Raw genomic sequence first — 14,009 nt, forward strand, 5'->3', positions numbered from 1 at the left:
ATGATATTTTAAAAGATTTAATCTATTCAAATCTGGTCTTGTAGTCTCATCTATGTGATGAACTTTTGAACTAATTATAACTTGAACGGTGGTAGTTCAAGTAGTATTTGGAAAAGATATAAGTATATTGGAGTATCTTGTAACTTCATCTTTTAAACTTATATCTAGTAAATGATTATCTTATGCATGACAAAGATTTTCAGAAAAATGTTGAGACAAGGTTAGATATATGAGATCACCTTGCAACGGTATTTTTATACAGTTATACACTGGAACTCTGTGTGTATTATGCATGGAAGAGGACTTCCAATATTTTGAAAAGTATATATATATATATATACTGAATATTTTGTGACTTCATCGCATTAAGATATCAACTTGGTTCATTTCTTCTTAACCAAGACTTTCTTGAGTACTATGAGAATGCTCATATATTGTAAGTTATTATAAATATTATTTTGGTGGGCTTGCTGCTCACCCTTGCTTTCTTCTTTCATCACACAACATCAGATAGGCAAGATGAACAGGACCAAGCTCCCAATTCGCGAGCGGATAGGAAACGTTCCGCAGTTTCCTATAGGCGTTGATGTCGCTGTAGCTGAGGTAGGAACTACCAATAGGCTAGGCTTTCAACTTTTGATGTACCAGATTATGTATATTTATGAATTGTAATAATGGCAAAGAAATGTAAATTTATTCAGAAAATCTTTTAAGGTGTATTGGCAGATAATTGTGGAATAAAATGACTTGTGATTATTTTTGGATGTTCATCTCTGAGACTATAATGTGTGGTGTGTGTGTTTATTGTGGGGTCACAGTACAGAGTAGTTGATTAATTATTAAGATTGGGTGTTATTAAGGGAAATGGAACTCGTGACAACCCGGATCCCCGACCCCGGATTTGGGGGTGTTACAGAAGTGGTATCAGAGCTAAGCGTTATAAACCTCAGAGATGATGTGACGTTAAGATAATAACTAAGATAATAAGAACTCTTGCCAAGTTCATAGTCGGGCTACCTAACGTAGTACTGACAGTTAAATCCCTTATGGGAACCCTTATAAATATCGTGATAGAAGCGTAGTTCGTGATCGTATATGGTAGCGGGACTCCGAACCCTGAGGTTGAGGAGTAACAACGCGATGATGTTTTATTACTAATTGGAGATCGGATTGTGGATCCGATAGAGCGTCCTAATGCAGGACCAGATGATGTTGATATTGAGGATGTAATGGTTGAGGATGTTGTCCTAGATGGGATTGTTGTTGAGGAGGATCTCATGGAAGATCCTAACAAGAATGAATAAACGACCATTGAGGAATTGATGACCATGGTTAGGGAAACTACCAGAGGTAGGATTGGCCAGTCACTACCGGAGGTTCGTTCAAGTTTGTAAAGATAGTAGCCCCTTTAACGCGGCTTACTCGTAAGACTGAGAAGTTTGAATGGACAGAGAAATACGAGAAAAGCTTTTAACAACTGAAGCAAAGGTTGGTGACGGCCCCTATGTTGGCATTGTCGGATGGAAAAAGGAGATTTTGTGATTTGTATTGACGCTTCGCATAAGGAATTAGGGTGCTTCTTATACAGCACAAGGTAATTGCGTACGCGTCAAGACAATTAAGGGAATATAAAATTCGATATCCCCACCCATGAGCTTGGGCTCGTGGCAATAGTTTGGCCCTAAAGATTGGAGGCACTACTTGTATGGAGAAAAGTGCGAGATTTACACAAGCCATAAGTGCTCTAGTACATTTTCACGTAGAAAGAGCTCAACATACGCCAGAGGAGGCGGTTAGAGCTAATCAAGAATTATGATGGGAGATTCTTTATCATTCGGGGAAAGCCAATATGGTGGCTGATGCCCTTAGTAAAAAGGAGAAACTCAAGATGATAATGTCTTTTGGAGAGTTTATAAGAGATTTTGAAAAAAATGGAAATAGAAGTGAAGGTAACCGGAACCGGTACCGAAAAGCTATTTGAGATCGCTATGCGGTCTGAATTATTGGAAAAAATGAGGCCCATTTAAGGTCTATTTGAGATCGCTATGCAGATTTTTTAGGTTTCGGGTCGGGCCGGTTTTTCGAGAAAAAATGAGGCCCATTTAAGGTCTGCGGGCCGGGCCGAACCGAACCGGACTTTTTTCCAGATCGGGCTTTTCGAGCTTTTTTCTGGATTGGATCAGATTTCATATATGTATTCAATATTCATATAATTTTACTAAATTTATTTAAACATTTATTTATTTCGTGTACTTTCGTTTTATGTCTTATACCCAAGGATAAACCCAAAATCGATACTAAATTCATGTGTGTATTTTATATTTGTGTACCAAAAATGTCAACCTAAATCCGTAAATTATCGTATCGTTTCTTTGCATGTACGAAATTGCCGTATCTAAAAAAAGGTTGCATGAGATTTTAAAGCTACATTTCAAATTGCATATAAGTTCGCACCAGTTTTTTGTAAAAAATAATATTTGTACCATTTCTTTTGAGAGATAATTATATTTGTAACCTAGGTATTTTTTAAACGAATTTTCTAGTGTGTGTTCAATGACATTTGTTAAGCGCGAAAATTCATATTTTTATATCATTTTAATTGGTTCACATGTATTAATAACAGTGAACCCCAACATAAACAAAAACTCCACCAATCAAAATAAGCTAATGAGGTGTATCCAATTCAGATTTTAGAGGATATATAACAATTCATTGATTTTGAATGATTATTGCTGATTTTAATTATACGCGGATTTTAGCGGAGTTATTGAATAAATCTCGTAAATTCTTGATGATTTGAATAGTGATTTCTACAAATCCATCAAAATCTCTTGGATTTTGCTAAAATTTTTGAAAACATAAAATACACTAGCAAATCCTCCAAAATCTATAATTTTATAAAATACAAAAATATCCATGGATTTTTGAATACCACCAGATTTTAATGGATTTTTAAAATCCAAACTGAATAACACTAGATTTTAATGGACTTTTTAAAATCTAAATTGAATACCCCATATTTTATAAGAATTTTTTCAATTCCGTTGAATACCATTAGATTTTAAAGGATTTTTTAGCTACCAAATCGAATACCCTAAAATTTTCAAAAACCAAAAAAATCATTTAAAATCTTACTTGAATACATAATACCCCTTTTAAATTTACGAGATTCCGCTTTAGCATGTGCTCTAGAATAACCGTTTTTCAAAACCCCTTTTTCTTTTATATGATTATCTATCTATACTATTATATTAAAGATGAAACATTAAAAATTTGGTTGTTGGTAGTTGGTGGTCATTGATCACTCAATCCAGAATCGGCAGATCAAATCGATAATAAGTGTTATATTTATTCTTAAAAATTAGTATTATTTAAAAGGTATAAGGTTCGAATCCTGAGAGTAACATATTAAAATTATAAAAAAAATTAGTAATCTTTAAAAGGTATAAGGTTCGAATCATGTCAACAACATATTAAAATTAGAAATTACAATATACAATGATAAAATTTACAATATACAATAATAAAATGGTGAAAAACCAAAATACCCATCATTTGGGAAAAAATGCCGAAAATGCCAATTGGCGGTACCGTGCGTCCAAAATACCCATTGGATACACATGTGAGAGATGCGTACCCACCATTTCAAATTTTTACAAATAATACGCATGTTCAACATGCGTATTCACTTTTTGTATTTTAGTGAATACGCATGTTGAACATGCGTATTCTTTATAAATCAAAAAGTGAATACGCATGTTGAACATGCGTATTGTTTGTAAAAATTTGAAATGGTGGGTACGCATCCGCAAAATGCGTTATTCGTGGGTATTTTGGGCGGTCCGTACGCATCTGGGCATTTTGGGCCGTTGAAGGTGAAAAATTGTGTATTTTGGGCATTCTTTCATAATAAAAACGACCATGAATTTATATTGGTATCTATTATTGTGCAAAAAATACAAATTTAAACATTGAATATATTTTAAATTTAAGAATTTTCAAACAATCGAGTGCACTGACTTTTGTGAATGCCTCTTTCATTTGTCCTTTTCGCTTGTCCCCCTTTCTTGATTGCAAATTTGCAATCATCTTTGTTTTCCTGAATCTTCAAGGTTCCTATTTCTCAACAATGTCTTGCCATTTTTCTTTTCCAAATTAATCGGCCAACAACGAAGGTACAATCTTTTCTTTTAATAAAAAAATAATCTTTACTTTTAGGTTTGTTTGTATATTTAAATTCAAATTTGTATGTCCAGTAATCAAATTTTACATGGGCTTGTTTAATATGGTTTAATTTAAGAGATAAAGTTTGTATCTTGCTTGTTTTAGATAGTTATAAAGTGGGTTGTGTAGATACTTTATTAATGTTGATTTTGAAGAGTTGGTTAATTTAAGTTTTCTTGAATTTACAAGATATGGGTAATGTTTGTCTTAGTCTGGGTAAGAAAAAAAATTACTTTTTTAACTGTCTGATTGAAATCTGCAAGCTTGAGTGTATAGAAATTGGCTATAAGGACTTGTTTTGCTGGCTAATTGTGTTCTTGGTTTTGATTTTGAGTAGCAGAGGGTCATATGAGGAGATACACTGGTGAAGATTTAAGTAAGTATTTTCCGATTAGACCAGAATGTCAGGCTGATGTTCCAAAACCCCGTTTTAAGCCCATGGTATGCACTTCGAGACCACGATCTTTTTAAACTTGTTTTGCTTGTTTATATATGGTGGTTATTAAGTTATTACATTACTGTGGATTTTTTATTCTAGTTATGGCTTGTTTCGTGTTGCTTATTAAGTACTTGCGTTTTCGAGCTTTTCTACTTTCTGGTTATATACAAATAGGTGCGGTCATGAAATGGTATTTAAAAAAGATTAAAGGAGAAGTAGGAGAATTTTTGTTGTTAGCTGAAAGTACTACAATTGCTTCTTTTGATAAATCGATAGGCTTTTTATGTTTGTACGCTTAGTCATGTAATTATGACATGTCTCGTGCCTATATGGAATTATGTATTTCTAAGCATTTGTTTCTGTTTCTTCTGGTTATGTATTTCTAAGGTTGTTTCGTGTTACTAATCAAATACTTGCAATTTCGAGCTCTACTACTGTCTGGTTATACGCAAATAGCTGCAGTCATGATAAGGTATTTAAAACAGATGAAAGGAAAAGTGGGAGAATTTATGTTGTTAGCTGAAAGTACAAAAATTGCTTCTTTTGATTAAATCAATAGGTCTTATTTGTTTGTACTCTTAGTCATGTAATTATTACCTGTCTTCGCCTATATGGAATTATGTTTTTCTAAGCATTTGTTTCTGTTTCTTCTTTGTATTTAATGTTCAGGTTGGAAAGACATTGAGTGAAAGGAGATGGAAGGCTGCTTTTACTAAAGATGGTCATATAGAAATAGGTGGTGTACTTCGGAGGATCCAAAGAGGGGTAGAGTATATCTCCTAAGCTTGCATGTTTTTTTGCACAGCCATTAAGTGTGTCAATCAATTTTATCCACTGGTTATCTACCAAATAATTATGTGCCACCATTTCACATTTTAACAAGCCTTTTCATGGCCGAGTTCAAGACATCAGCTAGTTGCATCTTGATGATCCATGTAGGTGACACTTGTATTCCGGAACATAAACTGCCTAATATATAAAAATCTCCTTCTGAGATTTTGTTAAGTTGAACTCCACACTGATTTTCCCATAAAGGCATTGCCATGAATTTTTGATACCCCAGTAGTTCTTAAGTGACACGAAATGTCAAAGTTCTGCTTAGACTAACTACTTTCTTAGCTAAACAAAGTCAGCCGAATCAAGCCTTAGTGAAATGATGAGTTCTGCCAATGTCCTCAAGTCGTGCTTACTGTTTACTAAAATTTAATGAAACTGAATGTGGTCTTGCAAAAGCATTGGAGATGAGTCTTGTGCTGTACAGCATCGTAAGATATTCAAATGGATGTACATTGTAATGGTTTTTTAATTTTTGGGCCCTAAATTCTATTCATGAGCTAGTAGCCCATATTTTCTTTGTCATACTCTCACATGCAGTATGCTTATTGACTGCAACTTGGTGGTCAAATATTCTTTTGTCTTTCCTGTACGGTTCTTTTCTTGTGTCTATATGTTAGGGTGTAGCTGAGTTTTTCAAATCACGTGAGCTTCTTGGATGGTAACAGTTTATGGTACTCATTGCAGGGTATTCATCCTGCTATAAAAGCAGAAGTTTATGAGTTCTTGCTTGGTTGCTTTGATCCTAACAGCACCTATGATGAGAGAAATGAGCTCAGGCAACGGCGGAGGTAGTCTGCCTTTTTCCCATTTAAAGTATGAGTTGCAATAGAACCTAATTGAGTTTCATGCCTTACTTTATGATCAAGATGTAGAACTTTTCCTGACAAAAAAAGATGTAGAACTTGCATGCCAAACTAATACTTCAGAAACAATCGTAATATTTATGAGTGAAGTTACTAAATTCCAGTCTAATACTCTAATGTAACTACTTGGCGAATATATCACATAATTTGACTCTTTTTTTCTCAATCGGAAAACTGAAGTTGACTTAGTAAGAGGAAGAATAAGATAATAATAATAAACAATTTAAAAACCGTTTCATTTTTTCAGTTGAAATTTTCAAATGAGGATGTAGGTTTATGTCTCTCACATTTTGCACAACCTTGAAAAGAGAGGATAAAGTGAATTTGCTACTAGTTTCTAAAAATTAATTGAATAATATGCTGCTTGATTAAACTTGCCAGGAAGTAATATTATGCTTCTTATATGTAACCCGAAAAGTAAATTTACAGCACGTGCAGACTTACTCCTGTTTCATGCGTTACCCGTAAGAAACAGCTTTTTTGTTGCGTTGAGTAACCAGCTCGAAGCCCATTTATGGGTTGATGAGTGGAACACCGACGCCCATCTTTGGGGCATTAATTCCCTTTAGTATCGTCCACGATAAATTGTGAAAATATTGGGGGTGGCTGGGAATCGAACCTTAGTCCTCCGGCTAGTTTAAGCTCTGATACCATGTTGAGTAACCAGCTCATCTAAAAGTTTAAGGTGTTAGAGGAAGGCCTCAATAGGATCATATAGTTAACAATATGACTTCTAGCTCGGGTTCAACTGTATATGCATTTGTTGTGAAAAATGAAATGATAATTTGAGAATGCTTACTAAGTGCTATGATCGTGAATTCTTAGGGAGCAATATGCTGCGTTTAAAGCCGAATGTAAGAAGATGGTTCCTATGTTTGATAGTGGAAAATTCATTACAACACCTATAGTCACTGATGACGGTGAACCTGTAGAGGGTGAAGCAGGAAACTTAAATGGACCCAAGCCAGTTATGGCTGGTGTAACAGATAAAGAAGTGATTCAATGGAAGCTCAGTTTGTCACAGATAGGTGCGTACTCTGAATTTATCATAGATTGTTCTCTTGACGGGTTTCTGCATGACTTGTTTGTTCAATGATGTGGCTTGATGATATCCATTCTATGAATCCTGGTTATCATTCTAACGCAGAGTTTATTAGAACTCATATAACATTCTAATGGAGATTGCATGCAGCTTTAACCCAAAAATACAAGTGCTTTTTATTTAATAAAGCATAAAACATCTATATGAGTTATTAAATAGGGTGTAGGCCGTAGGGTAATATCATTAAAAGTTCTTTTTTTTTCTTGATCTAGCTGAAAAGAGCTTTAGACATTTTTACAATAAAGATATTTCCATTGCGCTCTTGTATATGTACACAATCAACTTTATTTATTTATCTATAAAGTTGGAGGAGTTATGGAAGTTGACATGTTCTTTCCCTTGTATTTGTTTATATATATATATATATATATATTTAACAAGGTTGTTTAAATGTTAGGTTTGGATGTTGTCCGCACCGATCGTACTCTTGTATTTTACGAGAATGAAGATAATCAAGCTAAGCTCTGGAGAGTTCTAGCTGTTTATTCTTGGGTGGATAATAGTATTGGCTATGTTCAAGGTAACTTGCTACAACCTGTATAATAACCATAATTTGGTAGTAAAGGTTTAAGACATTATCCTTTATTATCAATTTTTTCCAGGTATGAATGATATATGCTCACCAATGATTATTCTTTTGGAAGATGAAGCAGACGCCTTTTGGTGCTATGAGCATGCGATGCGTAGAGTGGTACTTCTCCATTTCCCTCAACAAAATTGGCAACTCTTCCTTGTTTGTTTTAAAGGCTATGCTCCCTCTTCTAATCTTTTCTCATGAACATGTCTGAGAATGTTGGAAAACACACACACACACACACATATTTATAATATAAGTAAAATACGCAATTGAAATCTTTAATTCTAGAGCTGCTGCTCAGTGCTCTCTATGGAACACACCTTATTCTGCTATTACTTATTATCAATTTCTTTCACATACATGATGATGTGGGGACTCATACTCACCTAATATGCTAATATACTGTTTAATTTTATTTGTGCCTCCTTCACCCCTTTCCCCTCTTTTATCCTATATATGTAATTAATCACCGCTCGTTATTTTTCATGCCTGGCCTCTTCGATTGAAAAGAGAGAAAATTTCAGGAGTAGCACAAGTTCTATGGGAGTTCAATCTCAACTGGGTACCCTATCACAAATTATGAAAGTTGTTGATCCGAAGCTTCATCAACATCTTGGTATGATGTATTAGTTTCTTAGTACTTTCTTATGTGGTAGTATAATTGTGGGCTACTGGGATATGGGTTGTAAAACTTACATGTACAATGCATATAATTTGTATTTTGATGTAGAATTGTAGATAAAAACAACCCCCCCCCCTCCATGTCATGCTTAATGGTTTTTGTTTAAGTGTAGGATGGCCAAAGTTCTTCTGGTTCTTAAGGTACCTAACTGTCTAACCATTTCATAAATTTTGGTATAAGGAACTATATCTAATGCTTTGTACAATCCCCACTTCAGTTTGGCATATATTGGAGTAATAGGATACAAAATTGTGATCTGAACACTAGCATAAATAGACTGTAACTTGTGCAGGGACAGTTAGCTTTCGTGCTTCTTTTTCAATAGTATCCGTGGATGAGAGCTGCAGATTCCAATATGCATATTGCATTTTATTTATTAGACCACCCTTCCCTATTTATTACTATTATTATTAATAACACTGATGCATCATGATTATTGATTATACTGCTTCTTCTGTTAAGAAAAAGCTATAATCACATTGGTTCTTGTTGGGTCATGTGATTATTTTGAATTTTCTTAGCTTGCTTTAGTTTTATGTTTAAGAGAAACTCTGATAAACTTGGCCAAAAGAAAATGTTGGAATGTGTGGTGCTCTTCATACTTGCCTACTTGGTAGTAATGTTACTTAATTACTTTGCTTTGTCACCTAAACTTTACGAATTATAAAACTGAAACCAAATCAATCAGTTGCTTAAATAAATTCACTTCACAAGTTTACTAAGTTCTTTTATTACAATCAAATGAAGAACTTCCACCACTTACTATTATATAGGCAATTAGGAACAATCTGCATTCACAGATATGCTTCACCTTCACACAGTTTTTCTTATGTTAGGGTCGGGTCTAGTGGGAATTGGAATCTAAGTACAATGTTAACAATAAAAATTTTCACAGATATGCTTAGCACCACATGTGCTTAAATTGTTTTCTTTGCTAAAGAAATATTAAAATAAAGGAATCAACAAATAAATAAAAGGTGGGGCGAAGAAAATAAGTGAGCTACTGAATCTACTATATATTAAAACTAAAAGTACTAATACTGAAGAGTGAAGGGTTGATGATTGAAGTCATTACTCATTAGGTCCAAATGTAAGTGAGTCACTCATTGCAAAAGTAAGTTAGTGACAAATTTGAATTTTTTTATTTAACTTGGTCGTTGAGTATTAGAAATTCTGTATCAAACTAGTCATAGACAGATGCTCTCTTCGATACAGATTTCAAATTTAAATTAGTGACCGAGTCGAGTCACTTTTGTAATGAGTGCTCACTTGATACCTTTATACCCAATGAGTGAGACTTTGATAATATTAAAAAGAAAAAACATGAACAGACGTTAGAGAATTAGAAGAGAGTGAAATATTAGTGAAAGCTAGCTGAATTTGTACTACCGTACTGCATACATGCTATGAATGTTTTGTGCATGTGTGCCATATAAATGGCTTAATTTTTTTTTTCTTGGCAGAGGAATTGGATGGTGGGGAGTATCTTTTTGCATTTCGTATGTTGATGGTACTATTTCGTAGAGAGTTCACTTTTATTGATTCCCTCTATTTATGGGAGGTGAGTACATCTTCTTATTTCGACTTGGGTTATCTAGGATTTACTTATCTTCTCTATGACACATTTCTTAAAATAAATTATCTTCTAAAATTAACGCAAAATTTGTGTTTTCCTTGTTTTTCCTGACCAGATATCTTTTAGTTGTCCACTGAATATTAATTTTTTATATAAACACAGGTTATGTGGGCCATGGAATACAATCCAAACATGTTCCAATGCTATGAGAAGTCGCTAGAACCTTCAACTGAGAAAGTGAACAATAAGATGCTAAAACAATATGGAAAATTTGAGAGAAAAAATGTGGAGACAGGATCAATGGATCATAAAAGTGAACTTGCTATCTTTCTAGTTGCAAGTTTCCTTGAGACCAAGAATAAGAAACTTAGGAAAGAGGCCAAGGGCCTTGATGATGTTGTCCAGGTATGATCACTCGCCCTCGTTACCCCGTTCTTCATTCTCTTTAATTCTTGATGCGGCTCCTCTCTCTCTCTTTTTCTAACTAATTGATATGTCTGTTTTTGTTTGGAATTTCAGATTATGGGTGACATGACTGGGAGCGTGGATGCAAAAAAAGCATTGAACGAGGCACTAAAAATTCACAAGAAATATATCAAGGTGAGACTCGGTTCTGCATGTCTATGCCATTTGTTATAGTTTCAGATTCTGAAACTTCTTACACGTACTCGTATGCAGGCCAAAAAATGATAGCTTTATGTATACACTTGAGAAACTCCCATCAAGCTCCTCTCTTCTCTCGGAGGTGGCTCCATAGAAAACTAGCTTTTTTTGTAGATTTTTCTCAGATATTCTTTTCGTTGTTGCATTGATTTGTTTTTGTAGGCCTGCTTTTGTAAAATTTTATTGCAGGTCCTCTTATTTGTAGAGGTAACTTGTATGTAAAAATTTGAGAACACACTATGTTCCTCGATCAACTAGTGTGCAGACAAATTAGTATCGAAAAATGAAAGTAATTCCCTTTATTGCATGTTTCCGTGCCCGTTCAAGTGTATGAGAACTCGAAATGAAGTGGAGATGCTTTCTGTAAAGAATCGTAATATTATGACCCTGAAAACACGTCCGGTTTGTCCCGTTTATCTTCTGTTCATCTTCAACTAGGGTTGTACATGCAATTTAAATTCTGGCCATCTTTATATGAAATAAACCATATTACAAGTTCATTACAAATGTGTTCTTCAGAAAGTCTATAGGCTACTTGCCTTGTAGCTTAAAGTATGATATGATTTCAAAGAATAGTTTCACATTCAGAAGACAGTACTCACTCTCACTTGCTTGCACAGTTCATCCCAAAGAAGCTGAGCATTAGTAGTAAAACTCATTAATTGGTAATAGATCAGTTTACATATGAGATTGCACTTTAGAATCAGATGCTTGTAAAATCTAGAGCCATGTTGCAAAGTTGTGATTGCATTTTTGAATCTCAATTCGATACAATTACCTAGGACGCATCAAAATACATAGACCGGGCTTTCAGTAACTGGTTGGTCCCAAATTAGTCATTTCATCATCAGACAAAGTTTTGATTGTTTTAAGTATGATTATCCCTAATTTTGGCAAATTGGTTTCGATCTATCAATGTATGGGGCTAATGTATCAAGAATTTACTGCCATTGAAACATGAGGTTTTTCAAAATATGCAAAATTAGATGCTATAGTCTTAGCCTGTGTAAGTTTGATATTAGCTCAAAATCATTATTCTCTCCACCTTGTATGCTTAAACAAAACCATAATTTCATTTCATCCTCCACCACCTTTTCACATCTTCTCCTTGAAGTTTTTCCTAATCCTTATTCCTTAATCTCAGATATCAATTCAACAATGTCTGCAACGTTTTGAGAGCTAAATTTTTGTTGGCATCGCGTTGCAAGGCTAGTTGAATCATTGTTTATTTCAGGTTTAGTATCTCAATCAATCAGCATAACGGTTTCAGGAGACGAGATTATCAAGTATGTATGAAATGCATATGATTTCCCAGTAAAGTTGTGTTTGTGTCTTTGCTCACGTATCCTTTATGCTTTTAATTTCTAAGCTGGTAACTAAATTTGATGCAGAGCTGAAGCTGATCTTGATGCATAACAGATGATATAGGAATTACATTCTGCCAAAATGAAAGGAGTTTTGAAAGGATTTAAATACATATCTTCAATATTCGGTAAGTTAAACACATTCTACAAAAATATACCAGGAAGCCAAAGATTAAAATTCCTGGTGAGTATATACATGGAGACTAAAATTCACAGTATGACGCAGATGAAGAGGAAGAAGAAGAAATTCAGATTGGTTTACCAACAGATGTAAAGCATGTCGCTCACATAGGAACTGATGGACCGTCGACAGAGACACCAAGCTGGGTATAATTCTCTTTTACATCCAGTAAAATTCATGAATTGTGCATTAAAATGTTAAGGAAGGTATTAAACCTATGGTATGGTTGTTGCAAACTCATGCAGATGAAAGATTTCTCATCAGAAAGACCTAAATCAGCTCCTCTTGACAGCAAGGGAGAGACTATAGGTCAGATAATTTTGATACAAACCTTATAATCTTTATACATCACATGAATGTGGAAGTAGGCCTGCAGATTGCATATGATTTATATGTACATTGTTCTTACCTTTTGACAGATGATAGCCAGAAAACAAGTACAGACACAGAATTACCAAAGGCATCAAGGAGACGGCATCATTCAGTAGACAATGTAGCATTTGAAAGATGCGATAGAGTAGGTACTAATAAATCAAAGGGCTCAAGAAAACACCATAAAAAGATGAACTCCGATGGAAATGTTGGTAAATCTAGTAAACCACGACGAAATCATAGAAAAGGCTCATTATCGGATCAAGAAGATAGTAGTAAAGGCGACGTACCAGAGCCAACATCACCAACATCACAAAAACTGCCAGATATTCCAAAGAAATCGCGACGAAAGAAAGTTAAGGATGAGATAAACAAGATAGCATCAAAAGCAATACCAAAAGCAAGTAGTGGTAGTGTTAATGATCCACCGCCTCCTCCTCCTCCTCCTCCAACGACAAAGACAAAGACAACGATAACAACAACAATAGACCCCGGATCAGTTGGTACTGATACAACAACAACCACAACAACGACAACGACAACAATAACTTGTGATAGTGAGAGTTGTCACATCATCAGAAGGCCGAATCCTCCTATTGCAGAAGAGGAAAAAAGCGATATAGTGACTGATCTTGACTCTTGATAACAGTGCTTGATCATCCATTTTTATTCGGTTTTGGTTATACAGAATTCTGTGCTTCAGTATTAGTCCTGTAAACAGATTGAACAGCTTGATCAAAAATCTGCGTAAGAAAATTTCTATGTTGGTGCAAATTTGCTATTTGAGGCTGATCATAAAGAACATCTAATTGAAAATAGAGGCCGTTTTTTATCGTTGTTTAATATCTGTGGCGGCAACAGATCACTTAACATTCTTAGAAAGGCCACGAATTTCACATGTATATTTCAGAGCTACGTCTAATCACCTTTAAATGTCAAATAATATTCTCGAACAATGAATAGAGTATCATCACCAAGATACAATAATTTTTGGAATGATCTAAATTACCGCATAAGGATGATCGTCTGATGTGCATGTTTGAAGATGCATATTTTCGAATGTTGGGCGTGATCAGAAGGCTCTTGATCTGGTAGTAATCATACAGTAACAACTACGACGACAATAATA

At 34.5% G+C, this 14,009-nt stretch overlaps 2 protein-coding genes across 4 annotated transcripts; both read left to right on the plus strand.

Moving 5' to 3' along the window:
• Positions 1-4,015: 4,015 nt before the first annotated feature.
• Positions 4,016-11,270, plus strand: LOC141683477 (uncharacterized). 3 transcript variants are annotated; one of them, XM_074488214.1, is made up of 12 exons: positions 4,016-4,175; positions 4,562-4,665; positions 5,333-5,428; positions 6,185-6,288; positions 7,189-7,391; positions 7,863-7,985; positions 8,068-8,156; positions 8,553-8,658; positions 10,188-10,285; positions 10,463-10,705; positions 10,820-10,900; positions 10,979-11,270. In XM_074488214.1, the coding sequence occupies exons 2-12, from the start codon at positions 4,573-4,575 to the stop codon at positions 10,988-10,990; spliced, it is 1,248 nt and encodes a 415-aa protein (XP_074344315.1). In that variant the 5' UTR covers positions 4,016-4,175; positions 4,562-4,572; the 3' UTR covers positions 10,991-11,270. The 3 variants fall into 3 exon arrangements, with proteins under 3 accessions (XP_074344315.1, XP_074344317.1, XP_074344316.1); XM_074488216.1 differs by having other exon boundaries at positions 8,110-8,156; XM_074488215.1 differs by having other exon boundaries at positions 4,565-4,665.
• Positions 11,271-11,420: 150 nt separating this feature from the next.
• On the plus strand, positions 11,421-13,792 carry LOC141683478 (uncharacterized). The gene is made up of 5 exons (XM_074488217.1): positions 11,421-12,249; positions 12,355-12,455; positions 12,554-12,654; positions 12,754-12,817; positions 12,928-13,792. The coding sequence occupies exons 2-5, from the start codon at positions 12,410-12,412 to the stop codon at positions 13,521-13,523; spliced, it is 807 nt and encodes a 268-aa protein (XP_074344318.1). The 5' UTR covers positions 11,421-12,249; positions 12,355-12,409; the 3' UTR covers positions 13,524-13,792.
• Positions 13,793-14,009: the final 217 nt, after the last annotated feature.

The sequence above is a fragment of the Apium graveolens genome, chromosome 9, assembly GCF_009905375.1.
Source record: "Apium graveolens cultivar Ventura chromosome 9, ASM990537v1, whole genome shotgun sequence".
NCBI lineage: Eukaryota > Viridiplantae > Streptophyta > Magnoliopsida > Apiales > Apiaceae > Apium > Apium graveolens.

Bases quoted from the DNA above. Each gene is read 5' to 3' on its own strand.
- LOC141683478 (XM_074488217.1), top strand. From the start codon at position 12,410: ATGAAAGGAGTTTTGAAAGGATTTAAATACATATCTTCAATATTCG. The intron at 12,456-12,553 runs GTAAGTTAAACA...AGTATGACGCAG, and splicing joins ATACATATCTTCAATATTCG to ATGAAGAGGAAGAAGAAGAA. The intron at 12,655-12,753 runs GTATAATTCTCT...AAACTCATGCAG, and splicing joins CGACAGAGACACCAAGCTGG to ATGAAAGATTTCTCATCAGA.
- LOC141683477 (XM_074488214.1), top strand. From the start codon at position 4,573: ATGAGGAGATACACTGGTGAAGATTTAAGTAAGTATTTTCCGATTAGA. The intron at 8,659-10,187 runs GTATGATGTATT...TTTTCTTGGCAG, and splicing joins GAAGCTTCATCAACATCTTG to AGGAATTGGATGGTGGGGAG. The intron at 10,286-10,462 runs GTGAGTACATCT...ATATAAACACAG, and splicing joins ATTCCCTCTATTTATGGGAG to GTTATGTGGGCCATGGAATA.